We start from the raw sequence: 26,759 nt of genomic DNA, 5'->3' as shown, positions 1-26,759 counted from the left end.
GAGACTCGTGACCTTGTGTTAATTCGTGTTTTTATGTTCTTATGTTCTTTTCCATTTCTCTCTATCTCGCTTTTCCTTCTTTCTTTCTCTCTTAACTTTCCTCTCTATCCCTCTTCTCTCTCTCTCTCTTTTCTTTGCTCTTTTTTTCTGTTTCCTTTCTCGTTTCTACCTCAAGGTTTTTTTTTCTGTAATTCTCGTAACTTCCTTTCCTCATTTTCCTCTTTTCCCTTTTTCCTGTTTTCCTGTTCCTTTCTTTATCCTTCCTTTGTCTTAGTTTCCCCTTCTGTTTCATGCGCTTCCTTCCCTTCCTTCCCTTCATCTCCCTTCCTTCCCTTTCCTTCCTCTCCCTTTTCCTTCCCTTCCCTTCCTTTCCTTCCCTTCCCTTCCTCTCCCTTCTTTTCCTTCCCTTCCCTTCCTCTACTTTCCTTCCCTTCCCTTTCTCTCCCTTCTTTTCCTTCCCTTCCCTTCCCTTCCTCTCCTTTCCTTCCCTTCCCTTCCCTTCTTCTCCCTTTTCCTTCCCTTCCTTTCTCTCCCTCCCTTCCCTTCCTCTCCTCTCCTTCCCTTCCCTTCCTTTCCCTTCCTTCATTCCTTCCGCTCCTTCCTTCCTTCCTTCCCTTCCTCTCCTTTCCGTCCCTTCCCTTCCCTTCCTCTCCCTTTTCCTTCCCTTCCCTTCCTCTCCCTTCTTTTCCTTCCCTTCCTTCCTCCCTTCTCTTCCTTCCCTTCCTTCCTTCCTTCCTTCCTCTCCTTCTTTTCCTTCCCTTCCTTCATCTCCTTCTTTTCCTTCCTTCCTTCCTCTCCTTTTCCTTCCTTCCTTCCTCTCCTTCTCTTCCTTCCTTCCTCTCCTTTCCTTCCTTTCTTCCTCTCCTTCTTTTCCTTCCTTCCCTTCATCTCCTTCTTTCCTTCCTTCCTTCCTCTCCTTTTCCTTCCTTCCTTCCTCTCCTTTCCTTCCCTTCTCTCCTTTCCTTCCTTCCTTCCTTCCTCTCCTTTTCCTTCCCTTCCCTTCCTCCTTCTTTTCCTTCCCTTCCCTTCACCTCCTTTCCTTCCCTTCCCTTCCTCTCCCTTCTTTTCCTTCCCTTCCCTTCATCTCCCTTCTCGTCCTTCCCTTCCTCTCCTTTCCTTTCCTTCCTTCCTCTCCTTTTCCTTCCCTTCCTTCCTCTCCTTCTTTCCTTCCTTCCTTCCTCTCCTTTCTTCCTTCCTTCCTCTCCTTCCTTCCTTCCTTCCTTCCTTCCTTCCTCTCCTTCCTTCCTTCCTTCCTTCCCTTCATCTCCCTTCTTTTCCTTCCTTCCTTCCTCTCTCTTTCCTTCCCTTCTCTTCCCTTCCCTTCCCTTCCCTTCCCTTCCTCTCCTCTCTCTTTCCTTCCCTTCCCTTTCTCTCCCTTTTCCTTCCCTTCTCTTCCTCTACTTTCCTTCCCTTCCCTTCCCTTCCTCTCCTCTCTCTTTCCTTCCCTTCCCTTTCTCTCCCGTTTCCTTCCCTTCCCTTCCTTTCCTTTCCTTCCCTTCCCTTCCTTCCCTTCCCTTCATCTCCCTTCTTTTCCTTCCCTTCCCTTCATCTCCCTTCTTTTCCTTCCCTTCCCTTCCTCTCCCTTCTCTTCCTTCCCTTCCTCTCCTTTCCTTCCCTTCCCTTCCTCTCCTTTCCTTTCCTTCCCTTCCTCTCCCTTCCTTCCCTTCCCTTCTCTCCCTTCCTTCCATTCTTTCCTTTATTTTCCTCTGTTCCATTATTCAACCCTTCATAATCCTCTTCCGCCGTACAATCTTTCCCTTCCTCTCTTCAGACGTGACTGGGAGCGTGGGTCAGAGAGCGGATCGCTGCTGGCCCGTTCCACCCTCTACGACATGGATTCTGGTGACCCCCCCGCTGACCTGCCCCTCTTCACCAAGCTCTACACCCTCGCGCAGATTTTGGGTGAGCACGTGTTCGAACCCCGTCAGTGTGTGTGTGTGTTTGTGTGTTTGTTCGTGTTTTATACCTGTTTTTTTATTTGTTTCTGTGTGTTTGTGTGTTTGTCTGTTCGTGTTTTATACCTGTTTTTTATTTGTTTCTCTGTGTGTTTGTGTGTTTGTCTGTTTCTCGATGTATGGTTTGTTTGTTTGTTTTGCTGATGGTGTGTTTGTGTGTGTGTGTGTGTGTGTGTTTGTGTGTGTGTGTTCGTGTTTTATACCTGTTTTGTTTTGTTTTTCTTTGTTTCTCTGTGTGTTTGTGTGTTTGTCTGTTCGTGTTTTATACCTGTTTTTTATTTGTTTCTCTGTGTGTTTGTGTGTTTGTCTGTTTCTCGATGTGTGGTTTGTTTGTTTGTTTTTCTGATGGTGTTTGTGTGTGTGTGTGTGTGTGTGTCAGATTCGCTATTTTGTCTTTGTTATTGTTTTTTTTTTTTTCCCTTTCTTTTTTTCTCGTTTTCTCTCTCTCTCTCTCTCTCTCTCTCTCTCTCTCTCTCTCTCTCTCTCTCTCTCTCTCTCTCTCTCTCTCTCTCTCTCTCTCTCTCTCTCTCTCTCTCTCTCTCTCTCTCTCTCTCTCTCTCTCTCTCTCTCTCTCTCTCATAACATTAGTAATTTCTATATTAATTCTGTACCTCATCTTTAACCTCCTCCTCCTCCTCCTCCTCCTATTTCTTATTTGGTTTGGTCAATTACGTTTATTAATTATTTTTATTTATTTATTTCACTTGGGAATTTCATCGATGTAGTTGTTGTTGTTGTTGTTGTTGTTGTTGTTGTTGTTGTTGTTGTTGTTGTTGTTATTATTATTTAAAGTACTACTGGTATTTCTCTCTCTCTCTCTCTCTCTCTCTCTCTCTCTCTCTCTCTCTCTCTCTCTCTCTCTCTCTCTCTCTCTCTCTCTCTCTCTCTCTCTCTCTCTCTCTCTCTCTCTCTCTCTCTCTCTCTCTCTCTCTCTCTCTCTCATTAATACAAACCTAATTCATTTTCCGTGTATTTACATATTTAATTATAACCTGATTAATATGTGTTTTTCCTCTTTTAAAATAGTTTGTCTTAATTTACGTTTTTTTAATATATTTCAGTGAGTTGATTTTAATTATTCACACATTCTTTATTTAATTTTATGTTTGTTTCTTTTCTTTTTTTCTTAGTTTTAAAGGTCTTCTTTTTTTTCTTAGTTTTAAATGTCTTTCTTCTTTTTTTTGTTTTAAATGTCTTCTTTTTTCTTAGTTTTAAATGTCTCTTCTTTTTTTCTTAGTTTTAAATGTCTTCTTTTTTTCCTAGTTTTAAATGTCTCTTCTTTTTTTCATAGTTTTAAATGTCTCCTTTTTTTCTTAGTTTTAAATGTCTTGCTTCTTTTTTTCTTAGTTTTAAATGTCTTGCTTCTTTTTTTCTTAGTTTTAAATGTCTTGCTTCTTTTTTTCTTTGTTTTAAATCTTTTCTTTTATCTTAGTTTTAAATGTCTCTTCTTTTTTTCTTTGTTTTAAATGTCTTTCTTCTTTTTTCTTAGTTTTAAATGTCTTTCTTCTTTTTTTTCTTAGTTTTAAATGTCTCTTCTTTTTTTCTTAGTTTTAAATGTCTTCTTTTTTTCTTAGTTTTAAATGTCTTTCTTCTTTTTTTTCTTAGTTTTAAATGTCTTTCTTCTTTTTTTCTTAGTTTTAAATGTCTCTTCTTTTTTTCTTAGTTTTAAATGTCTTCTTTTTTTCTTAGTTTTAAATGTCTCTTCTTTTTTTTCTTAGTTTTAAATGTCTTCTTTTTTTCTTAGTTTTAAATGTCTTCTTTTTTTCTTAGTTTTAAATGTCTTCTTTTTTTTCTTAGTTTTAAATGTCTTTCTTCTTTTTTTTCTCAGTTTTAAATGTCTTCTTTTTTTTCTTAGTTTTAAATGTCTTTTCTTTTTTTCTTTGTTTTAAATGTCTCTTCTTTTTTCTTAGTTTTAAATGTTTTTCTTCTTATTTTCTTAATTTTAAATGTCTTTCTTCTTTTTTTCTTAGTTTTAAATGTCTCTTCTTTTTTCTTAGTTTTAAATGTTTTTCTTCTTATTTTCTTAATTTTAAATGTCTTTCTTCTTTTTTTCTTAGTTTTAAATGTCTCTTCTTCTTTTTCTTAGTTTTAAATATCTTCTTTTTTTCTTAGTTTTAAATGTCTCTCTTCTGGTCTAAGTTAATTCATACTCCAGTTTGCTCTGTTTACTTATTAATATATTTCTAAGGCATGATTCTCCCCTTTTATTTGAGTTTATGATGTTCTGTTTACGTTTTCTTTTATGGTCCAGTTTATTTCTTAGTCAAATTTGTTTAGTTTACTCATTAATACACTTCTTGGGCATGTTTTCTTGATGTGTTTTAAATGGTCTAGTTCATTTTCTAGTCTGTCATGTTCAAATTACTTACTAATACATTGCTAACTTATTTACGAGCTCTGTTTCCTCTTTTACGTAAGTTTATAATGTTCCTATTTACGTTTCTTTAATGGTCTAAGTTTGTTTCCTCCTCCAATTCTTCAGTTTACTTATTAATATACTTCTAAGGCATGATTCTCCTCTTTTTATTTAAGTTTACGATGTTCTGTTTACATTTTCTTTAATGGTCTAAGTTTATTTCCTCCTCCAATTCTTCAGTTTACTTATTAATACACTTCTAAGGCATGATTCTCTCCTTTTATTTGAGTTTACGATGTCCCTGTTTACGTTTTCTTTAATGGTCTAAGTTTATTTCCTCCTCCAATTCTTCAGTTTACTCATTAATACACTTCTAAGGCATGATTCTCCCTTTTATTTGAGTCTACGATGTTCTGTTTACATTTTCTTTTATGGTATAGTTTATTTCTTAGTCAAATTCTTCAGTTTACTTATTTATACACTTTTAAGGCATGATTCTCTCTTTTTATTTGAGTTTATGATGTTCTGTTTACGTTTTCTTTTATGGTATTGTTTATTTCTTAGTCAAATTCTTCAGTTTACTCATTAATACACTTCTAAGGCGTGATTCTCCTCTTTTATTTGAGTTTATGATGTTCTGTTTACATTTTCTTTTATGGTATAGTTTATTTCTTAGTCAAATTCTTCAGTTTACTTATTAATACACTTCTAAGGCATGATTCTCCCCTTTTATTTGAGTTTATGATGTTCTGTTTACATTTTCTTTTATGGTCCAGTTTATTTCTTAGTCAAATTTGTTTAGTTTACTTATTAATACACTTCTAAGGCGTGATTCTCTCTTTTTATTTGAGTTTATGATGTTCTGTTTACATTTTCTTTTATGGTATAGTTTATTTCTTAGTCCAATTCTTCAGTTTACTCATTAATATACTTCTAAGGCGTGATTCTCCCCTTTTATTTGAGTTTACGATGTCCTGTTTACATTTTCTTTTATGGTATAGTTTATTTCTTAGTCAAATTCTTCAGTTTACTTATTAATATACTTCTAAGGCATGATTCTCCCCTTTTATTTGAGTTTACGATGTTCTGTTTACATTTTCTTTTATGGTATAGTTTATTTCTTAGTCCAATTCTTCAGTTTACTTATTAATACACTTCTAAGGCATGATTCTCCCCTTTTTATTTAAGTTTATGATGTCCTGTTTACATTTTCTTTTATGGTATAGTTTATTTCTTAGTCCAATTCTTCAGTTTACTCATTAATACACTTCTAAGGCATGATTCTCCTCTTTTATTTGAGTTTACGATGTCCTGTTTACATTTTCTTTTATGGTATAGTTAATTTCTTAGTCAAATTCTTCAGTTTACTTATTAATACACTTCTAAGGCATGATTCTCCCTTTTTATTTGAGTTTACGATGTCCTGTTTACGTTTTCTTTAATGGTCTATAGTTATTTCCTAGTTTACATCATTAAGTTTAAACATTAATTTCTCTAACTTAATTACGGCATCTCCAATCTTTTTAGTTAAGTTTATAATGACCCCGTTTACATTTTCTTTTTAGTTCCCCTTCAATGGGTCAGCACGGGTCGCTCACTTGACCTGTGCTGACCTGACCTCCGGAGACTGGTCAGGTAACGAGGAGGCTTTAGTTAGTCTGTTCCAGTGACGCAGAAAAACCAATGATCACCTTATGGCAACATCACACCCCTTGGCTCAGTGGTACAGTGTTCAATCTCGACTCATGTGATCCTGGGTTCGAATCCTGAGCGAGCTAGGAAAGGCTTTGTCCGGTATTGTCAGACGCTCCATCGTCAATTACTTACAAAGGTCAAAGGTCAGTCGGGTTCTCATCAGTGTTTCTTTAAGGTTCATGGTACAGAGGAAGGGTCACACTACCACCAGGGTCATGAAACTACCCCTGGAAACGCCCACAACCTCTTAAGAAAGCCTTGTCAAATGAGTGTTTCTTTAGGTTCATGGTACAGAGGAAGGGTCACACTACCACCAGGGTCATAAAACTACCCCTGGAAACACCCACAACCTCTTATGAAAGCCTTGTCAAATGAGTGTTTCTTTAGGTTCATGGTACAGAGGAAGGGTCAAACTACCACCAGGGTCATGAAACTACCCCTGGAAATGCCCACAACTCCCACGAAAGCCTTGTCAAATGTGTGTTTCTTTAGGTTCATGGTACAGAGGAAGGGTCACACTACCACCAGGGTCATAAAACTACCCCTGGAAATGCATAAAATCCCATGAAAGCCTTGTCAAATGTGTGTCTCTTTAGGTTCATGGTACAGAGGAATGGTCACACTACCACCACGGCCACAAAACTACCCCTGGAAATGCACACAACCCCTACGAAAGCCTTGCCAAATGAGTGTCTCTTTAGGTTCATGGTACAGAGGAAGGGTCACACTACCACCACGGCCACAAAACTACCCCTGGAAATGCCCACAACTCCCACGAAAGCCTTGCCAAATATGTGTGAACCCTGAAAAGTTAAAATATATGACCTTCCTCTATTTTGTCTATATCAATCTCCGGCTTGACTTCGCAAATCCTAAATATCGTGAACACAAACCAGGGTATCAATTTATAATCTATCCTGTGCACCATGAGACAGGATTTTATTATTGTTATTATTATTATTATTTTACAAAGACGCAGATGTTGCCATATCGTGATCATTGGTTTTGTTATAGAGTGGCGGAAACAGAGTAGAGTTGTAGAATTCCTTTAGTTACGGTGATGGGCCTAGAAGAGGAAGAATTAAAGTAGAGTTAGAGTAGACACGAGTACTTAGTGAAGGTTAGTGATGCTTATATATTATCAGCATTTTAAAGGTTGTGTATTTTCTCTGTATATATATTTCAGGCTTTACGTTGAAATTTTAAAGCCTTTGCTGGACACTTGTGAAATATGGAAAAATCCGTGCAATGGTACCTTATAGAATTTGACAAGTATTATTTTTCCTTCATATATATTTCAGGCTTTACGTTGAAATTTTAAAGCCTTTCTCGACACTTGTGAAATATGTAAAAATCTGTGCATTGGTACCTTATAGAATTTGACAAACATTTTATTCCTTCATATATATTTCAGGCTTTACATTGAAATTTTAAAGCCTTTGCTCGACACTTGTGAAATATGGAAAAATCTGTGCAATGGTACCTTATAGAATTTGACAAGTATTATTTTTCCTTCATATATATTTCAGGCTTTACGTTGAAATTTTAAAGCCTTTGCTCGACACTTGTGAAATATGGAAAAATTAGTGCAATGGTACCTTATAGAATTTGACAAGTATTATTTTTCCTTCATATATATTTCAGGCTTTACGTTCAAATTTTAAAGCCTTTCTCGACACTTGTGAAATATGGAAAAATCCGTGCAATGGTACCTTATAGAATTTGACAAACATTTTTTTCCTTCATATATATTTCAGGCTTTACGTTGAAATTTTAAAGCCTTTCTCGACACTTGTGAAATATGGAAAAATCAATGCAATGGTACCTTATAGAATTTGACAAACATATTTTTCCTTCATATATATTTCAGGCTTTACGTTGGAATTTTAAAGCCTTTCTCGACACTTGTGAAATATGGAAAAATCAATGCAATGGTTCCTTATAGAATTTGACAAACATATTTTTCCTTCATATATATTTCAGGCTTTACGTTGAAATTTTAAAGCCTTTCTCGACACTTGTGAAATATGTAAAAATCAGTGCAATGGTACCTTATAGAATTTGACAAGTATTATTTTTCCTTCATATATATTTCAGGCTTTACGTTGAAATTTTAAAGCCTTTCTCGACACTTGTGAAATATGGAAAAATCTGTGCATTGGTACCTTATAGAATTTGACAAACATTTTTTTCCTTCATATATATTTCACGCTTTACGTTGAAAATTTTAAAGCCTTTGCTCGACACTTGTGAAATATGGAAAAATCCGTGCAATGGTACCTTATAGAATTTGACAAACATTATTTTTCCTTCATATATATTTCAGGCTTTACATTGAAATTTTAAAGCCTTTGCTCGACACTTGTGAAATATGGAAAAATATGTGCATTGGTACCTTATAGAATTTGACAAACATTTTTCCTTCATATATATTTCAGGCTTTACGTTGAAATTTTAAGGCCTTTGCTCGACACTTGTGAAATATGGAAAAATATGTGCATTGGTTCCTTATAGAATTTGACAAGTATCATTTTTCCTTCATGTATATTTCAGGCTTTACGTTGGAAATTTTAAAGCCTTTGCTCGACACTTGTGAAATATGGAAAAATCAGTGCAATGGTTCCTTATAGAATTTGACAAACATATTTTTCCTTCATATATATTTCAGGCTTTACGTTGAAATTTTAAAGCCTTTCTCGACACTTGTGAAATATGTAAAAATCAGTGCAATGGTACCTTATAGAATTTGACAAGTATTATTTTTCCTTCATATATATTTCAGGCTTTACGTTGAAATTTTAAAGCCTTTCTCGACACTTGTGAAATATGGAAAAATCCGTGCAATGGTACCTTATAGAATTCGACAAACATTATTTTTCCTTCATGTATATTTCAGGCTTTACGTTGAAATTTTAAAGCCTTTCTCGACACTTGTGAAATATGGAAAAATCAATGCAATGGTACCTTATAGAATTTGACAAGTATTATTTTTCCTTCATATATATTCCTGTAGTCAATTCTTCTCCCTTTGCAGATATTAGAAAGCTGTTTAATCTCACTCCCTTGCTATTTATTTTATTTATTTCATTTCATATTTATTTATTATTTTATTTGCTATGATATCTTTCTCCATCTATATGTATATGTATGTTTTCTTTATCCCCAGCGCATGTGTACTTTTGTGTGTGTGTGTGTGCGTATTGCTTGTTGTATGTGCGTAGTGAACTGCTTTCGTATGCTGTATGTGCGTATATGTAGTGTGTGTGTGTGTGTGTGTGTGTGTGTGTGTGTGTGTGTGTTAATATTCCAAAGTCTTCCTCATTAAAAGATTTCACTTAATGCCAACTCAAAAAAAAAACAGCATCTTCTAAACTAATTTTCGCCAACTCTGATAATTTCCATATTTTTGTTCAAATATATAAAACCAATATTTTCTTGTTCAAACACATATGTGGGAGCAATATTTCCTTGTTCAAACACATATGTGGGAGCAATATTTCCTTGTTCAAACACATATGTGGGAGCAATATTTCCTTGTTCAAACACATATGTGGGAGCAATATATCCTTGTTCAAACACATATGTGGGAGCAATATTTCCTTGTTCAAACACATATGTGGGAGCAATATTTCCTTGTTCAAACACATATGTGGGAGCAATATATCCTTGTTCAAACACATATGTGGTAGCAATATATCCTTGTTCAAACACATATGTAGAGCAATATCCTTGTTCAAACACATATGTGGGAGCAATATATCCTTGTTCAAACACATATGTAGAAGCAATATTTCCTTGTTCAAACACATATGTGGAGCAATATATCCTTGTTCAAACACATATGTAGGAGCAATATATCCTTGTTCAAACACATATGTAGAGCAATATTCCTCATTCAAACACATATGTAGAGCAATATATCCTTGTTCAAACACATATGTGGTAGCAATATATCCTTGTTCAAACACATATGTGGGAGCAATATATCCTTGTTCAAACACATATGTGGGAGCAATATATCCTTGTTCAAACACATATGTGGGAGCAATATTTCCTTGTTCAAACACATATGTGGGAGCAATATATCCTTGTTCAAACACATATGTGGGAGCAATATATCCTTGTTCAAACACATATGTGGGAGCAATATTTCCTTGTTCAATCACATATGTGAGCAATATATCCTTGTTCAAACACATATGTAGCAATATATCCTTGTTCAAACACATATGTAGGAGCAATATATCCTTGTTCAAACACATATGTAGAGCAATATTTCCTTGTTCAAACACATATGTAGCAATATTTCCTTGTTCAAACACATATGTGGGAGCAATATATCCTTGTTCAAACACATATGTAGAGCAATATATCCTTGTTCAAACACATATGTGGGAGCAATATTTCCTTGTTCAAACACATATGTGGGAGCAATATTTCCTTGTTCAAACACATATGTGGGAGCAATATTTCCTTGTTCAAACACATATGTGGGAGCAATATATCCTTGTTCAAACACATATGTGGGAGCAATATTTCCTTGTTCAAACACATATGTGGGAGCAATATTTCCTCATTCAAACACATATGTGGGAGCAATATTTCCTCATTCAAACACATATGTGGGAGCAATATTTCCTCATTCAAACACATATGTGGGAGCAATATTTCCTCGTTCAAACACATATGTGGGAGCAATATCCTTGTTCAAACACATATGTGATCAATATTTCCTCTTTCAAACACATATGTGGGAGCAATATATCCTTGTTCAAACACATATGTGGGAGCAATATTTCCTTGTTCAAACACATATGTGGGAGCAATATTTCCTTGTTCAAACACATATGTGGGAGCAATATATCCTTGTTCAATCACATATGTGGGAGCAATATTTCCTCATTCAAACACATATGTGGGAGCAATATATCCTTGTTCAAACACATATGTGGGAGCAATATATCCTTGTTCAAACACATATGTGGGAGCAATATATCCTTGTTCAAACACATATGTGGGAGCAATATATCCTTGTTCAAACACATATGTAGCAATATATCCTTGTTCAAACACATATGTGGGAGCAATATTTCCTTGTTCAAACACATATGTGGGAGAACATATATCCTTGTTCAAACACATATGTGGGAGCAATATATCCTTGTTCAAACACATATGTGGGAGCAATATATCCTTGTTCAAACACATATGTGGGAGCAATATATCCTTGTTCAAACACATATGTGGGAGCAATATATCCTTGTTCAAACACATATGTGGGAGCAATATTTCCTTGTTCAAACACATATGTGGGAGCAATATATCCTTGTTCAAACACATATGTGGGAGCAATATTTCCTTGTTCAAACACATATGTGGGAGCAATATATCCTTGTTCAAACACATATGTGGGAGCAATATATCCTTGTTCAATCACATATGTGGGAGCAATATATCCTTGTTCAAACACATATGTGGGAGCAATATTTCCTTGTTCAAACACATATGTGGGAGCAATATATCCTTGTTCAAACACATATGTGGGAGCAATATTTCCTTGTTCAAACACATATGTGGGAGCAATATTTCCTTGTTCAAACACATATGTGGGAGCAATATATCCTTGTTCAAACACATATGTGGGAGCAATATATCCTTGTTCAAACACATATGTGGGAGCAATATTTCCTTGTTCAAACACATATGTGGGAGCAATATATCCTTGTTCAAACACATATGTGGGAGCAATATATCCTTGTTCAAACACATATGTGGGAGCAATATATCCTTGTTCAAACACATATGTGGGAGCAATATTTCCTTGTTCAAACACATATGTTGAAGCAATATTTCCTCCCTCATATCTCATGGCTGCAATATATCCCAAGGCACATTTTGTTCAACCACAATGTTGCTTTTCTATCTTAATATTTTCTTTTATTCGTATATTCTGAATCTGTTAACATCACACCTTCAACCCTTCCACACTCCCATTAAGCCTTCAAATCTAGATCATCCTTATGCTGTCTGTCCCAATCCCTCATGCAAGAGTTAACCAGCACCTTCATTCCTTCATCCCTATACTGTCCCAATCCCTCATGCAAGAGTTAACCAGCACCTTCACTCCTTCATCCCTATACTGTCCCAATCCCTCATGCAAGAGTTAACCAGCACCTTCATTCCTTCATCCCTATACTGTCCCAATCCCTCATGCAAGAGTTAACCAGCACCTTCATTCCTTCATCCCTATACTGTCCCAATCCCTCATGCAAGAGTTAGCCAGCACCTTCATTCCTTCATCCCTATACTGTCCCAATCCCTCATGCAAGAGTTAACCAGCACCTTCATTCTTTCATCCCTATACTGTCCCAATCCCTCATGCAAGAGTTAACCAGCACCTTCATCCCTGTACTGTCCCAATCCCTCATGCAAGAGTTAACCAGCACCTTCATTCCTTCATCCCTATACTGTCCCAATCCCTTATGCAGGAGTTAACCAGCACCTTCATTCCTTCATCCCTATACTGTCCCAATCCCTCATGCAAGAGTTAACCAGCACCTTCATCCCTATACTGTCCCAATCCCTCATGCAGGAGTTAACCAGCACCTTCATTCCTTCATCCCTATACTGTCCCAATCCCTCATGCAGGAGTTAACCAGCACCTTCATTCCTTCATCCCTATACTGTCCCAATCCCTCATGCAAGAGTTAACCAGCACCTTCATTCCTTCATCCCTATACTGTCCCAATCCCTCGTGCAAGAGTTAACCAGCACCTCCATTCCTTCATCCCTATACTGTCCCAATCCCTCATGCAAGAGTTAACCAGCACCTTCATCCCTATACTGTCCCAATCCCTCATGCAGGAGTTAACCAGCACCTTCATTCCTTCATCCCTATACTGTCCCAATCCCTCATGCAAGAGTTAACCAGCACCTTCATTCCTTCATCCCTATACTGTCCCAATCCCTCATGCAAGAGTTAACCAGCACCTTCATTCCTTCATCCCTATACTGTCCCAATCCCTCATGCAAGAGTTAACCAACACCTTCATTCCGTCATCCCTATACTGTCCCAATCCCTCATGCAAGAGTTAACCAGCACCTTCATCCCTATACTGTCCCAATCCTCATGCAAGTTAACCAGCACCTTCATTCCTTCATCCCTATACTGTCCCAATCCCTCATGCAAGAGTTAACCAGCACCTTCATTCCTTCATCCCTATACTGTCCCAATCCCTCATGCAAGAGTTAACCAGCACCTTCATTCCTTCATCCCTATACTGTCCCAATCCCTCATGCAAGAGTTAACCAGCACCTTCATTCCTTCATCCCTATACTGTCCCAATCCCTCATGCAAGAGTTAACCAGCACCTTCATTCCTTCATCCCTATACTGTCCCAATCCCTCGTGCAAGAGTTAACCAGCACCTTCATTCCTTCATCCCTATACTGTCCCAATCCCTCATGCAAGAGTTAACCAGCACCTCCATTTCCTCATCCCTCTCACCAGCAAACTCTGAATCAATTAGTCTCCCCTGACATTCACGCCCCCAAGGAGACACAACACAGAACTTGGGAGTCTCATTAATTAAGAACGCAGGAAAGGATTGACCTCGGATGTAGCTAAAAATGTGATTGCTAGATATGATTAGATTTTAGTGATAATATTTATGAAGAATGATGATTTATGATTTTGCCTAACATTCTAAAATACAAAAGGCTTAGTTAATGTACACTCTAACACTCGTACTACAAACTCTGAGGCCTAATGAAGAAGAAAGGTCTGAGGTACGTTCGACCCATATATAGTCTTGATATATGTACAGTGAGCCTATAAAAAAAGGACTTATATATATGTCTTTTTTTTATCTACATTAATTTTGTTTATCGTCCGTGTTCACTTGTATTATAGAACTACACCCATTTAAGTGAGTGCAAAATGATCTATCAAATAATTCTATATATATTTATTTACATTAATTTAGTTAGGGATGGTAGAAGGGAAGGGAAGGGAAGGAAAGGAAGGGTAAGGAAGGGAAGGGAAGGGTAGGGAAGGGAAGGGAAGGGAAGGGAAGGGAAGGAAAGAGAAGGAAAGGGAAGGGAAGGGAAGGGAAGAGAAGGGAAGGGAAGGGAAGGAAGGGAAGGAGGGAAGGGAAGGAAGGAAAGGAAGGAAGGAAGGAAGGAAAGGAAGAAGGGAAGGAAGGAAAGAGAAGGAAGGGTAAGGAAGGGAAGGGAAGGGAAGAGAAGGGAAAGGAGAGGAAGGGTAAGGAAGGGAAGGGAAGGGAAGGGAAGGGAAGGGAAGGGAAGGGAGGGGAAGGGAAGGAAAGGAAAGGAAGAGATGGTGTTTCGTATATTTATTTATTTATTTATTTATTTATTTATTATTATTTTTTTTTACAGCTAAAGAAACAGCTCAAGGGCAACAAAAAAGGCGTAAAAAAAAAAAAAAAAGCCCGCTAATCGCTGTTCCGACCGAGACAAAAGTTACGAGCGGCCAACAGAGAGGTCAACACTTGGGTCAGAGCTATTTTTTCAAAGATGCGTAACTTAACATAATGTGGGTCGATCCGCTGAGGCTCAGAATCCAATTACGATCACTTAGTCCAATCAGCTTATAAGGTCTGCCCTGATTACACGAGCTCCCTTCCTCCCCGGCCGTTCCCTTGAGGTCACTAGCCGCAACACCAGTCAGCCAGGCTCCCCTTCAGTCACCAGTCATGGAAACAGTTCACGGGCAAACATACATGGAAAAAAAAGCTCTTGGATCACTGGCAATTAGAAAAGAGAGTATGGTTGAGTGCCCAAAGGAGAGGTCAACTTCTTACCCCTATAAATACCAGTCAGCCAGGTTCCCTTTCACTCGCCAGTCATGGAAACAGTTCACGGGCAAACATGTATGGAAAAAAAGCCCTCTAACTCACTGGCAATTAGAAAAGAGAGTATAGTTGAGTGCCCAAAGGAGAGCTCAACTTCTCAACCCTATAAATAACCCTGTATCCTCACCTTCCCACTCCCCTTCACTATTACGCAAAACTCCAACTTTCTCATTTTGTTTCTTCCCGGGCGGAGTGGAAAAATTTGGGCGGCTTTTCCGATACCCTACGCCCCTGTCCACCCAGCAGTGAATGGGTACCAGGTGTTAATCAGGGGTTGTGTCCCGTCTCCTGGGGTCTGTTCCCTTCTCCTATAATTCCTTCCCCTTCTGTCTCTCTCCAGCATATGACCACAGATGTTGGGTTGTGTCCTGTCTCCTGGGGTCTGTTCCCTTCTCCTATAATTCCTTCCCCTTCTGTCTCTCTCCGGCATATGACCACAGATGTTGGGTTGTGTCCCGTCTCCTGGGGTCTGTTCCCTTCTCCTATAATTCCTTCCCCTTCTGTCTCTCTCCGGCATATGACCACAGATGTTGGGTTGTGTCCCATCTCCTGGGGTCTGTTCCCTTCTCCTATAATTCCTTCCCCGTCTGTCTCTCTCCGGCATATGACCACAGATGTTGGGTTGTGTCCCGTCTCCTGGGGTCTGTTCCCTTCTCCTATAATTCCTTCCCCGTCTGTCTCTCTCCGCATATGACCACAGATGTTGGGTTGTGTCCAGTCACCTGGGGTCTGTTCCCTTCTCCTCTAATACCTTCACCTTCAGTCTCTCTCCGGCATATGACCACAGATGTTGGGTTGTGTCCCGTCTCCTGGGGTCTGTTGCCTTCTCCTATAATTCCTTCCCGTCAGTCTCTCTCGCATATGACCACAGATGTTGGGTTGTGTCCCGTCTCCTGGGGTCTGTTCCCTTCTCCTATAATTCCTTCCCCGTCTGTCTCTCTCCGGCATATGACCACAGATGTTGGGTTGTGTCCCGTCTCCTGGGGTCTGTTCCCTTCTCCTATAATTCCTTCCCCTTCTGTCTCTCTCCGGCATATGACCACAGATGTTGGGTTGTGTCCCGTCTCCTGGGGTCTGTTCCCTTCTCCTATAATTCCTTCCCCTTCTGTCTCTCTCCGGCATATGACCACAGATGTTGGGTTGTGTCCCGTCTCCTGGGGTCTGTTCTCTTCTCCTATAATTCCTTCCCCTTCTGTCTCTCTCCGGCATATGACCACAGATGTTGGGTTGTGTCCCGTCTCCTGGGGTCTGTTCCCTTCTCCTATAATTCCTTCCCCTTCTGTCTCTCTCCGGCATATGACCACAGATGTTGCGCCGACTAAACAAAACTTTACAACTTCTCATTTTGCTTAACCATTCATGCCATTTTCTTGCAGTCTTTCATAGCTTTCTTCCTCTTCTTCTTCCCCTTCTTCTTCTTCCTCCTCTTCTTCTCTATCTTCTTGCTAATCACTCCAATTTTCCATCCATTCATCCATCCGCTCACCACTTCCGAAACTAATACCAATACCCTATCCCCCCTACCCCCCTCCACAACCACAAATACTAATACCAATACTTTCCCCCCATCCCCCCTACCCACCACCACCACCACCACAGGCATCCTCAGCGTGGTACTGGTGGGGGTATGGCTGGGTATTTACCGAGGGGGGTTTGCGTGGTCAACCCCCTTGGAGCAGTTTAATTGGCACCCCTTGCTCATGACTCTCGGACTGGTCTTCCTCTACGCTAACGGTAAGGTGGGGGGGGGAGGGTGTGTGTGTGTGTGTGTGTGTGTGTGTGTGTGAAAATTGGGTATATATATTTCTCCTCTTCCTCCTCCTCCTCCTCCTCCTCCTTGTGTGTGTGTGTGTGTGTGTGTGTGTGTGTGTGTGTGTGTGTGTGTGTGTGTGTGTGTGAAAACTGGGTATATATATTTCTCCTCTTCCTCCTCCTCCTCCTCCTCCTCCGTGTGTGTGTGTGTGTGTGTGTGTGTGTGTGTGTGAAAACTGGGTATATATATTTCTCCTCTTCCTCCTCCTCCTCCTCCTCCTTCTCCTTCTTCTTCCTCATTTTCTTTTCTTCCTCTTCTACATTTTATCATCCTCTCTCTTCCCTCATTTCTCTTTATTTTACTCTCTTCCTTCTTCTTCTTCTTCTTCCTCTTCTCCTCCTTCCTCTTCTATTTTTTTCATCTTCATCTTCATCTTCCTCCTCTTCCCCTCCTCCTCATCCTTCCTCTCTTTCTTCTTCTTCATCTTCCTCCTCTTCTCCTCCTCTTCCTCCTTCCTCTTTTTCTTCTATTTCTTCATCTTCTTCCTATTCTTTCATTATCTAATCCCTATTTTTCTTATCTTCATCTTCTTATTTCCCTTCCTCCTCCTCCTCCTCCTCCATCTCATCTCTCCCTTCCAAACCTCTTCATTCTTTTTGTTCCTTCCTTCTCATTCTATCTCATTCATCTCTCCTCCTCCTCCTCCTCCTCCTCCTCCGTCTCATCCTCCGTTCCACCCCCACAGGAGCGCTGGTCTATCGCGGCTTCCGGTCTGAGCGCAAGAAGAAGCTGAAAGTAGCCCATGCCTTGGTGATGATCGGAGCGCTGGTCTGCTCCATCGTTGGCCTGGTCGCTGTTTTCCAGTACCACGCCACAGAAGGCTATCCGGACATGCGCTCACTCCACTCCTGGCTCGGGCTGTCCACTGTCATCCTCTTTGCCTGCCAGGTGGGTGGATAGGTGGATAGATATGTGGATGAGAGAGGTATGGTAGGGATTGGAAGAGATAGGAAGGAGAAGGATAGGAAATACAGGGATGGATAGAGAGATAGAGACAGGAAGGGAAGGGAGGGATGGAATTAGAAGGGAAGGAAAGGAAAGAGAAGGGAAGGGAAGGAATGGTAAAGGGAAGGGTAGGGAAGGGAACGGAAGGGAACGGAAGGGATTCAAGTATAGAGTATTGACCATAGATAGAGAGAGAGAGAGAGAGAGAGAGAGAGAGAGAGAGAGAGAGAGAGAGAGAGAGAGAGAGAGAAATGCATGGACAAGAGTTGGTAAGGGATTTTTTAAAGGGAAAGAGAAAATGAGATAAAACAAAGGAAATGAGGAAAATGATAAACAGGAAAATGAAGAAGAAGAAGAAGAAGAAGAAGACTCAATCACCCTCGTCATATCCTCTCCGCAGTGGCTGGCCGGACTCCTGACCTTCCTGTTCCCCGGCCTGCGTTCCAGCCTGCGCTCGGCCTACCTCCCCATACACCAGTTCTTCGGGATGTTCATCTTCGCTGGCGCCGTGACCTCTGCCCTCATCGGCCTCACGGAAAAAGCCGCCTTCATTAAGTAAGTATGACCTGGTTGATCCACTTGCCAATGCTGTCTCAACTGTCCAACTTCCTAATGCAAGAGAAAATAAGGATTGTCAGTCTTTCATCCCTGTGCTGTCCAAATCCCTTATGCGAGAGTTAACCAGCATCTCCACTCTTTCATCCCTGTGCTGTCCAAATCCCTTATGCAAGAGAGAATCAGGATCGTCACTCTTTCATCCCTGTGCTGTCCAAATCCCTTATGCAAGAGTTAACCAGCATCTTCACTCTTTCATCCCTGTGCTGTCCAAATCCCTTATGCAAGAGTTAACCAGCATCTTCACTCTTTCATCCCTGTGCTGTCCAAATCCCTTATGCAAGAGTTAACCAGCATCTTCACTCTTTCATCCCTGTGCTGTCCAAATCCCTTATGCAAGAGTTAACCAGCATCTTCACTCTTTCATCCCTGTGCTGTCCAAATCCCTTATGCAAGAGTTAACCAGCATCTTCACTCTTTCATCCCTGTGCTGTCCAAATCCCTTATGCAAGAGTTAACCAGCATCTTCACTCTTTCATCCCTCTGCTGTCCAAATCCCTTATGCAAGAGTTAACCAGCATCTTCACTCTTTCATCCCTGTGCTGTCCAAATCCCTTATGCAAGAGTTAACCAGCATCTTCACTCTTTCATCCCTGTGCTGTCCAAATCCCTTATGCAAGAGTTAACCAGCATCTTCACTCTTTCATCCCTGTGCTGTCCAAATCCCTTATGCAGGAGTTAACCAGCATCTTCACTCTTTCATCCCTGTGCTGTCCAAATCCCTCATGCAAGAGTTAACCAGCATCTCCACTCTTTCATCCCTGTGCTGTCCAAATCCCTTATGCAAGAGTTAACCAGCATCTTCACTCTTTCATCCCTGTGCTGTCCAAATCCCTTATGCAAGAGTTAACCAGCATCTTCACTCTTTCATCCCTGTGCTGTCCAAATCCCTTATGCAAGAGTTAACCAGCATCTTCACTCTTTCATCCCTGTGCTGTCCAAATCCCTTAAGCAAGAGTTAACCAGCATCTCCACTCTTTCATCCCTGTGCTGTCCAAATCCCTTATGCAAGAGTTAACCAGCATCTTCACTCTTTCATCCCTGTGCTGTCCAAATCCCTTATGCAAGAGTTAACCAGCATCTTCAGTCTTTCATCCCTGTGCTGTCCAAATCCCTTATGCAAGAGTTAACCAGCATCTTCACTCTTTCATCCCTGTGCTGTCCAAATCCCTTATGCAAGAGTTAACCAGCATCTTCACTCTTTCATCCCTGTGCTGTCCAAATCCCTTATGCAAGAGTTAACCAGCATCTTCACTCTTTCATCCCTGTGCTGTCCAAATCCCTTATGCAAGAGTTAACCAGCATCTTCACTCTTTCATCCCTGTACTGTCCAAATCCCTTATGCAAGAGTTAACCAGCATCTCCACTCTTTCATCCCTGTGCTGTCCAAATCCCTTATGCAAGAGTTAACCAGCATCTCCACTCTTTCATCCCTGTGCTGTCCAAATCCCTTATGCAAGAGTTAACCAGCATCTCCACTCTTTCATCCCTGTGCTGTCCAAATCCCTTATGCAAGAGTTAACCAGCATCTCCACTCTATCATCCCTGTGCTGTCCAAATCCCTTATGCAAGAGTTAACCAGCATCTTCACTCTATCATCCCTGTGCTGTCCAAATCCCTTATGCAAGAGTTAACCAGCATCTTTACTCTTTCATCCCTGTGCTGTCTAAATCCCTTATGCAAGAGTTAACCAGCATCTTCACTCTTTCATCCCTGTGCTGTCCAAATCCCGTATGCAAGAGTTAACTAGCATCTCCACTCTTTCATCCCTGTGCTGTCCAAATCCCTGATGCAAGAGTTAACCAGCATCTTCACTCTTTCATCCCTCTCACTGGTAAACTCTTGAACGACTTTCCTGTGTCTGCATTTCCTCCTGCCTGTGACTTAAACATTTCCAATTGAGTCTCATTTTCTCTCATTTTCAGTCTCATGTTCACTGTTCCGCTGTTCTTCACTTTAATATCTTCCTTAATTGCTATCTTTTTATTGCATATTTTATCACTTTTGGACTAATTATGTATCTTTAAGTCTACCACCAAGGGAAGGAGGAGGAGGAGGAGGCCAATGTTATTTTTTATGCCTGATCTTTCTGCTTCTCTTCTTACTTGTCTTCCTCCTCCTCCTCCTCCTCTTCCTCCTCCTCCTCCTTCTTCTTCTTCTTCTTCTCTTCATATCTTCCTCCTCCTTCTTCTTCTCTTCAGATCTTCCTACTCCTCTTCCTCCTCCTTTTTCCCTTGATATCCTCCTCCTTCTCTTCATATCTTCCTCCTCCTCCTCCTCCTCCTCCTTCTCCTTCCATTCCTTTTTTATTTTTCCTTCTCCTTCTCCTCCTCCTCCTGTTTCTTCATTCCTCCTCCTCCTCCTCCTCCTCCTCCTCCTCCTCCTCCTCCTCCTCCTCCTCCCCTACATATCCTAAAACCCTTACCACCCCTTCCGCCACCCCCGACAGAGACTGGTTAATGTCTACCACAGTGATAACCTCCCTTTCCATTTTCACCCTTCATCTTTCCGCCCCACAGAGACATCACGTCCCCAGAGAAGGTCCTGATCAACGTGGCGGGCCTGTCGGTTGCTCTCTTCGGTGGCCTGGTTGCCTACCTTCTCTCGCAGCACAAGTTCAGGCGTCGGACCACAGAGGATGAAGTCTTGCTTACCGACACTGTGCTGGAATAGAGATGATGGTGGTGGTGTGTGTGTGTGTGTGTGTGTGTGTGTGTGTGTGTGTGTGTGTGTGTGTGTGTGTGTGTGTGTGTGTGTCTCTCTCTTTCTCTTCTCTCCTTCCTTCTTTGCCCTTCGTTCTTTTTCTTTCTCTCGTTCTCTCTTTCTCTCTCTTTTTCTCTATTTCTTTATTTCTTTCCTTGATGTTTCCTTATTTCTGGGTCTTCTTTTCCTCCTCCTCCTCCTCCTCCTCCTCCTCCTCCTCCTCTTGAATCTATCCTCTAATTCCTCTTCCTCCTCCTCCTTCTCCTCCTCCTCCTCCTTCATTTCATATCTTCTTATTTTTTCCTCCTCCTCCTTCTCTTCTTCCTCCTCCTCCTCCTCTTTGAATCTTCCTCTTCCTCCTCCTTCCCCTTCATCTCTCTTAATCTTCCCATCTTCTTCCTCCTCCTCCTCCTCCTCCATCTCCTTCTCACATGGGCGTAAGATATCCTAACACAAATACATATAAGATAAAGATATATATATATAACCATTTACCATTCCACAGGACCACTTCAAAAAGATATATATAAATTACTTAACTGACCCCTCGTAGCAGCCATGTAAGACTTTAAACACATATATATATATACTAGAAATCCATGTAATTCATATATCGTTTCCTATCGATGTGTATAAGAGAAATATATATAAATTGTATGTACGTATATATTCAATTATGTGTGCGTGTGTGTGTGCGTGTGTGTGCATGTGTGTGTGTGTGAGTTCGCTACGCACACACGGTAACATACGCACTTGTGGAAATCTATATATTTACTGTTGTTCTGTGATCCGAGACTTATCAATGTGATTTTCCGTAACGATTTCTCTTCTACGATCATTCTTATTCTTATTATTTTTAGCGAGAATGCACAGAGTTGTTCGGCCTGCCAAATTAGGCGATCTCTTTCACAACTTTATTTTTTTTTCTGTACCGAGAAAGCCCAGTTGTATCTTTCATCCCTGTGCTGTCCAATCCCTTATGCAAGAGTTAACCAGCATCTTCACTCTTTCATCCCTGTACTGTCCAAATCCCTTATGCAAGAGTCAACCAGCATCTTCACTCTTTCATCCCTGTGCTGTCCAAATCCCATATGCAAGAGTTAACCAGCATCTCCACTCTTTCATCCCTGTGCTGTCCAAATCCCTTATGCAAGAGTTAACCAGCATCTTCACTCTTTCATCCCTGTGCTGTCCAATCCCTTATGCAAGAGTTAACCAGCATCTTCACTCTTTCATCCCTGTGCTGTCCAATCCCTTATGCAAGAGTTAACCAGCATCTTCACTCTTTCATCCCTGTGCTGTCCAATCCCTTATGCAAGAGTTAACCGGCATCTTCACTCTTTCATCCCTGTGCTGTCCAAATCCCTTATGCAAGAGTTAACCAGCATCTTCACTCTTTCATCCCTGTGCTGTCCAATTTTTTTCCATAGAGAGAAAGCCTGAGTCGAACAGCCTGTCAAATTAGGCTATCTCTTTCACATTCTAATTTTATTTTTCCATACCGAGAAAGCACAGTGGTATGGCCTGTCAAATTAGGCTATCTCTTGCACATTCTAATTTTATTTTTCCATACCGAGAAAACACAAAGTCGAACAGCCTGTCAAATTAGGCTATCTCTTTCACAAACATTATATTTTTTTCAATATCGAGAAAACACAGAGTCATACAGCCTGTCAAATTAGGCTATCTCTTTCACAAACATTATTTTTTTTTCCATATCAAGAAAGCACAGAGTCATACAGCCTGTCAAATTAGGCTATCTCTTGCACATTCTAATTTTATTTTTCTATACCGAGAAAGCACAGTGGTACGGCCTGTCAAATTAAGCTATCTCTTGCACAACTTTATTTTTTTTCCATAGCAAGAAAACACAGAGTCAAATGCCCTGTCAAATTAGGCTATCTCTTTCACAAACATTATTTTTTTTTCCATACCGAGAAAACACAAAGTCGAACGGCCTGTCAAACTAGGCTATCCCTTTCACAAACATTCTAATTTTTCTTTTCTGTAGAGAGAAAGCCCAGGGTCAAAAAACTACCCCTGGATATGCCCAAAACTCCTAGGAAAGCTTTGTCAAATGAGTGTTTCTTTAGGTTCAAACTAAGCTATCTCTTTCACAAACATTCTAATTTTTCTTTTCCGTAGAGAAAGCCCAGGGTCATAAAACTACCCCTGGATATGCCCAAAACTCCTGTGAAAGCCTTGTCAAATGAGTGTTTCTTTAGGTTCAAACTAGGCTATCTCTTTCACAAACATTCTAATTTTTCTTTTCCGTAGAGAAAGCCCAGGGTCATAAAACTACCCCTGGATATGCCCAAAACTCCTACGAAAGCCTTGTCAAATGAGTGTTTCTTTAGGTTCAAGCTGGGCTATCTCTTTCTCTCTTTCACAAACGTTCTAATTTTTCTTTTCCGTAGAGAAAGCCCAGGGTCATAAAACTACCCCTGGATATGCCCAAAACTCCTACGAAAGCCTTGTCAAATGAGTGTTTCTTTAGGTTCAAACTGGGCTATCTCTTTCTCTCTTTCACAAACATTCTAATTTTTCTTTTCCGTAGAGAAAGCCCAGGGTCATAAAACTACCCCTGGATATGCCCAAAACTCCTGTGAAAGCCTTGTCAAATGAGTGTTTCTTTAGGTTCAAGCTGGGCTATCTCTTCCTCTCTTTCACAAACGTTCTTATTTTTCTTTTCCAGAGAAAGCCAGGGTCATAACTACCCTGGATATGCCAAAACTCCTTCAGCGCGGTGGTCAAATGAAACCAATTTTTATTAACATAAAGCTATCTCTTCACTCTCTTTCTACAAACTTCTTTTTTCTCTTCTTCTCTCTACTAACTACACTTGGGGAGTTTTACGATAGGGGAGACTGTATAAGGTTGCCGATACTAGGTGGCAGCACTTGGGGTTTGATAAGTAGCGGAAATGGTTGAGTAAGGAGTTGGAATTCTAAGATGCTTTCACCCGTCACGTCATCTATTTCCAAGGGCTAAAAAGGAGGTCAGTCGGGTTCTAATGTGTGTTTCTTTAGGTTCATGATACAGAGGAAGGGTCAGACTACCACCAGGGTCATGAAACTACCCCTGGAAATGCCCACAACTCCCACAAAAGCCTTGTTAAATGAGTGTTTCTTTAGGTTCATGGTACAGAGGAAGGGTCACACTACCACCAGGGTCATGAAGCTACCCCTAGAAATGCCCACAACTCCTAGGAAAGCCTTGTCAAATGAGTGTTTCTTTAGGTTCATGGTACAGAGGAAGGGTCACACTACCACCAGGGTCATGAAGCTACCCCTGGAAATGCCCACAACTCCTATGAAAGCCTTGTCAAATGTGTGTTTCTTTAGGTTCATGGTACAGAGGAAGGGTCACACTACCACCAGGGTCATGAAGCTACCCCTGGATATGCCCCTAACTCTTCGAAAGCCTTGTTAAATGAGTGTTTCTTTAGGTTCATGGTACAGAGGAAGGGTCACACTACCACCAGGGTCATGAAACTACCCCTGTAAATGCCCACAACTCCTAGGAAAGCCTTGTCAAATGAGTGTTTCTTTAGGTTCATGGTACAGAGGAAGGGTCACACTACCACCAGGGTCATGAAGCTACCCCTGGAAATGCCCACAACTCCTATGAAAGCCTTGTCAAATGAGTGTTTCTTTAGGTTCATGGTACAGAGGAAGGGTCACACTACCACCAGGGTCATAAAACTACCCCTGGAAATGCCCACAACTCCTATGAAAGCCTTGTCAAATGAGTGTTTCTTTAGGTTCATGGTACAGAGGAAGGGTCACACTACCACCAGGGTCATGAAACTACCCCTGTAAATGCCCACAACTCCTAGGAAAGCCTTGTTAAATGAGTGTTTCTTTAGGTTCATGGTACAGAGGAAGGGTCACACTACCACCAGGGTCATGAAACTACCCCTGGAAATGCCCACAACTCCTATGAAAGCCTTGTCAAATGTGTGTTTCTTAGGTTCATGGTAGAGGAAGGGTCATTAAGCTACCCCTGGAAATGCCCACAACTCCCACAAAAGCCTTGTCAAATGAGTGTTTCTTTAGGTTCATGGTACACAGGAAAGGTCAAACTACCACCAGGGTCATGAAGTATTGAGGAAAACTTAGACCACATATCTAGAGTGAGATATATAGAGTAAACAGATATAGAAACAATAGAGTAGCAGGTAAGAAGTTAAGCGCTGCCATCTTTGTACGGGCAACTCAACTCTCCCCTGACAGCTGATATTGATGAAGCCGGTGATAGACTATTAGGCATATCAATCTATTTTTCTCATTATCACTGAAACCAAGGAAGCGTAAGTATATATATTTTGGATAGCGTTTTATATGTGACCCGTAATCTTTATATCATCGTCATACAATTAGCAGAAGACCATTAGTTGTCCGCTTACGAAAGAACAAGAAATCTATGACGTATGATTTAGTATTTTGCACGAGTTGAGAGATTGAGAGATTCGCGGATATATTTGATTAAGAAAACGGCGAAATTCTACTTATATGTGAATTAGTGTTGCGTATTTTCGTAAACTCAAAAACGTGTCTGATTTTTGTGTTTATATGATCCCTGTCCGTCTGTCTATCCGAGTCTATTTTCTGTGTCTGTTCTGTATCTATTCAATTCTGTCTATCTGTTGGTCTATCTGTTTTCTGTGTTGTTCTATATCTATTCAATTCTGTCTATCTGTTGGTCTATCTATTTTCTGTGTTGTTCTGTATCTATTCAATTCTGTCTATCTGTTGGTCTATCTATTTTCTGTGTTGTTCTGTATCTATTCAATTCTGTCTATCTGTTGGTCTATCTATTTTCTGTGTTGTTCTGTATCTATTCAATTCTGTCTATCTGTTGGTCTATCTATTCTCTGTCTATTGTTCTATATCTATCCAATTCTATCTATCCGCTGGTCTATCTATTCTGTCTGTTATTTTATATCTATCCAATTCTATCTATCTGTTGGTCTATCTATTCTCTGTCTATTGTTCTATATCTATTCAATTCTATCTGTCCACTGGTCTATCTATTTGCCAGTTTCTTTGTCTATCCGTCTATTGATATTTCTTTTTCAATCCATCTATTTATCTATCCGTGTCTGTCTCTCTCATTTATCTATCTCTATTCTCATTCCTCTTCCTTCTATTTCATTTATTAATTTCTTACTTTTTCCTCCTCCTCCTCCTCCTCTTCTTAGTTTGTCTTGTTTCTCTTCCTCCTCCTCCTCCTCCTCTATTTTCATTCATCTCTCTCGCTCTCTCCCCCTCTCTCTCTCTCTTCCAATAACCACTAAGTAATCAAGGGTTTTAATATTATACTAAGGAACATTAACCATAAGACTTGCCTGTATATCCTATGACCTATATATTTCCTCCATGACAAGCTAAAGAAATATATTGTAACAGTATTGTATGAGATATTTTAAAAGAACAAAGCCTATGATGAACTTGAGGGTGTTTGATGATAACCTTGCCCAGTGTTTCTCTATAGTTCTCTCTCTCACCCATGCGTTTTTTAGTGGGTAAGATATGCAGAGGTGGGCAAGTGGGGTACTTTGTGTGGTAGTCTGGTAGTACCGTATCACAAAAAAGTACCGCACTACCGCAAAATGTATGAAAATACCGCACTACCGCAAAATTTCTGAAAATACCACACTACCGCAAAATTTCTGAAAATACCACACTACCGCAAAATTTCTGAAAATACCACACTACCACAAAATTTCTGAAAATACCACACTACCGCAAAATTTCTGAAAATACCACACTACCGCAAAATTTCTGAAAATACCACACT

At 40.2% G+C, this 26,759-nt stretch overlaps 1 protein-coding gene and 2 long non-coding RNA genes across 72 annotated transcripts in view; 2 read left to right on the top strand and 1 right to left on the bottom strand.

Annotated features, from left to right (window-relative positions):
* Positions 1 to 26,412, top strand: part of LOC126987300 (transmembrane ascorbate-dependent reductase CYB561-like) — a 99,685-nt gene extending 73,273 nt beyond the window's left edge. Inside the window, exons 3-10 of one of the 50 annotated variants that reach the window (XM_050844189.1) lie at positions 1,772 to 1,902; positions 16,481 to 16,615; positions 17,380 to 17,582; positions 18,040 to 18,194; positions 20,774 to 23,594; positions 24,092 to 24,196; positions 24,406 to 24,510; positions 24,616 to 26,412. In XM_050844189.1, the coding sequence (XP_050700146.1) occupies positions 1,772 to 1,902; positions 16,481 to 16,615; positions 17,380 to 17,582; positions 18,040 to 18,194; positions 20,774 to 20,927 (778 nt within the window). In that variant the 3' untranslated portion in view covers positions 20,928 to 23,594; positions 24,092 to 24,196; positions 24,406 to 24,510; positions 24,616 to 26,412. Of the gene's footprint in view, positions 1 to 1,771; positions 1,903 to 16,480; positions 16,616 to 17,379; positions 17,583 to 18,039; positions 18,195 to 20,773; positions 23,595 to 24,091 lie in introns of all 50 variants that reach the window. The other 49 variants (XM_050844203.1, XM_050844198.1, XM_050844186.1 and 46 more) reach the window with 49 other exon arrangements.
* LOC126987305 (uncharacterized) lies at positions 4,591 to 6,828 on the top strand. Its single transcript, XR_007740697.1, has 3 exons — positions 4,591 to 6,287; positions 6,394 to 6,602; positions 6,708 to 6,828. It is a non-coding gene; the product is annotated as an uncharacterized LOC126987305 (long non-coding RNA).
* On the bottom strand, positions 11,150 to 14,005 carry LOC126987302 (uncharacterized). Of its 21 annotated transcripts, none has more exons than XR_007740683.1 (6): positions 13,154 to 14,005; positions 12,837 to 13,108; positions 12,613 to 12,780; positions 12,405 to 12,452; positions 12,181 to 12,348; positions 11,150 to 12,124 (listed from the first exon to the last, which is right to left on the bottom strand). It is a non-coding gene; the product is annotated as an uncharacterized LOC126987302 (long non-coding RNA). The 21 variants fall into 21 exon arrangements; XR_007740672.1 differs by having other exon boundaries at positions 12,405 to 12,460; positions 12,565 to 12,780; positions 12,885 to 12,996; XR_007740682.1 differs by having other exon boundaries at positions 12,181 to 12,236; positions 12,405 to 12,460; positions 12,565 to 12,780; positions 12,885 to 12,996.
* Positions 26,413 to 26,759: the final 347 nt, after the last annotated feature.

Source organism: Eriocheir sinensis, chromosome 64 (genome assembly GCF_024679095.1).
Source record: "Eriocheir sinensis breed Jianghai 21 chromosome 64, ASM2467909v1, whole genome shotgun sequence".
In the NCBI taxonomy this organism is placed as follows: Eukaryota; Metazoa; Arthropoda; class Malacostraca; order Decapoda; family Varunidae; genus Eriocheir; species Eriocheir sinensis.
The sequence above is the reverse complement of the archived record's forward strand: the minus strand, read 5'-3'. Positions and strand labels throughout refer to the sequence as shown.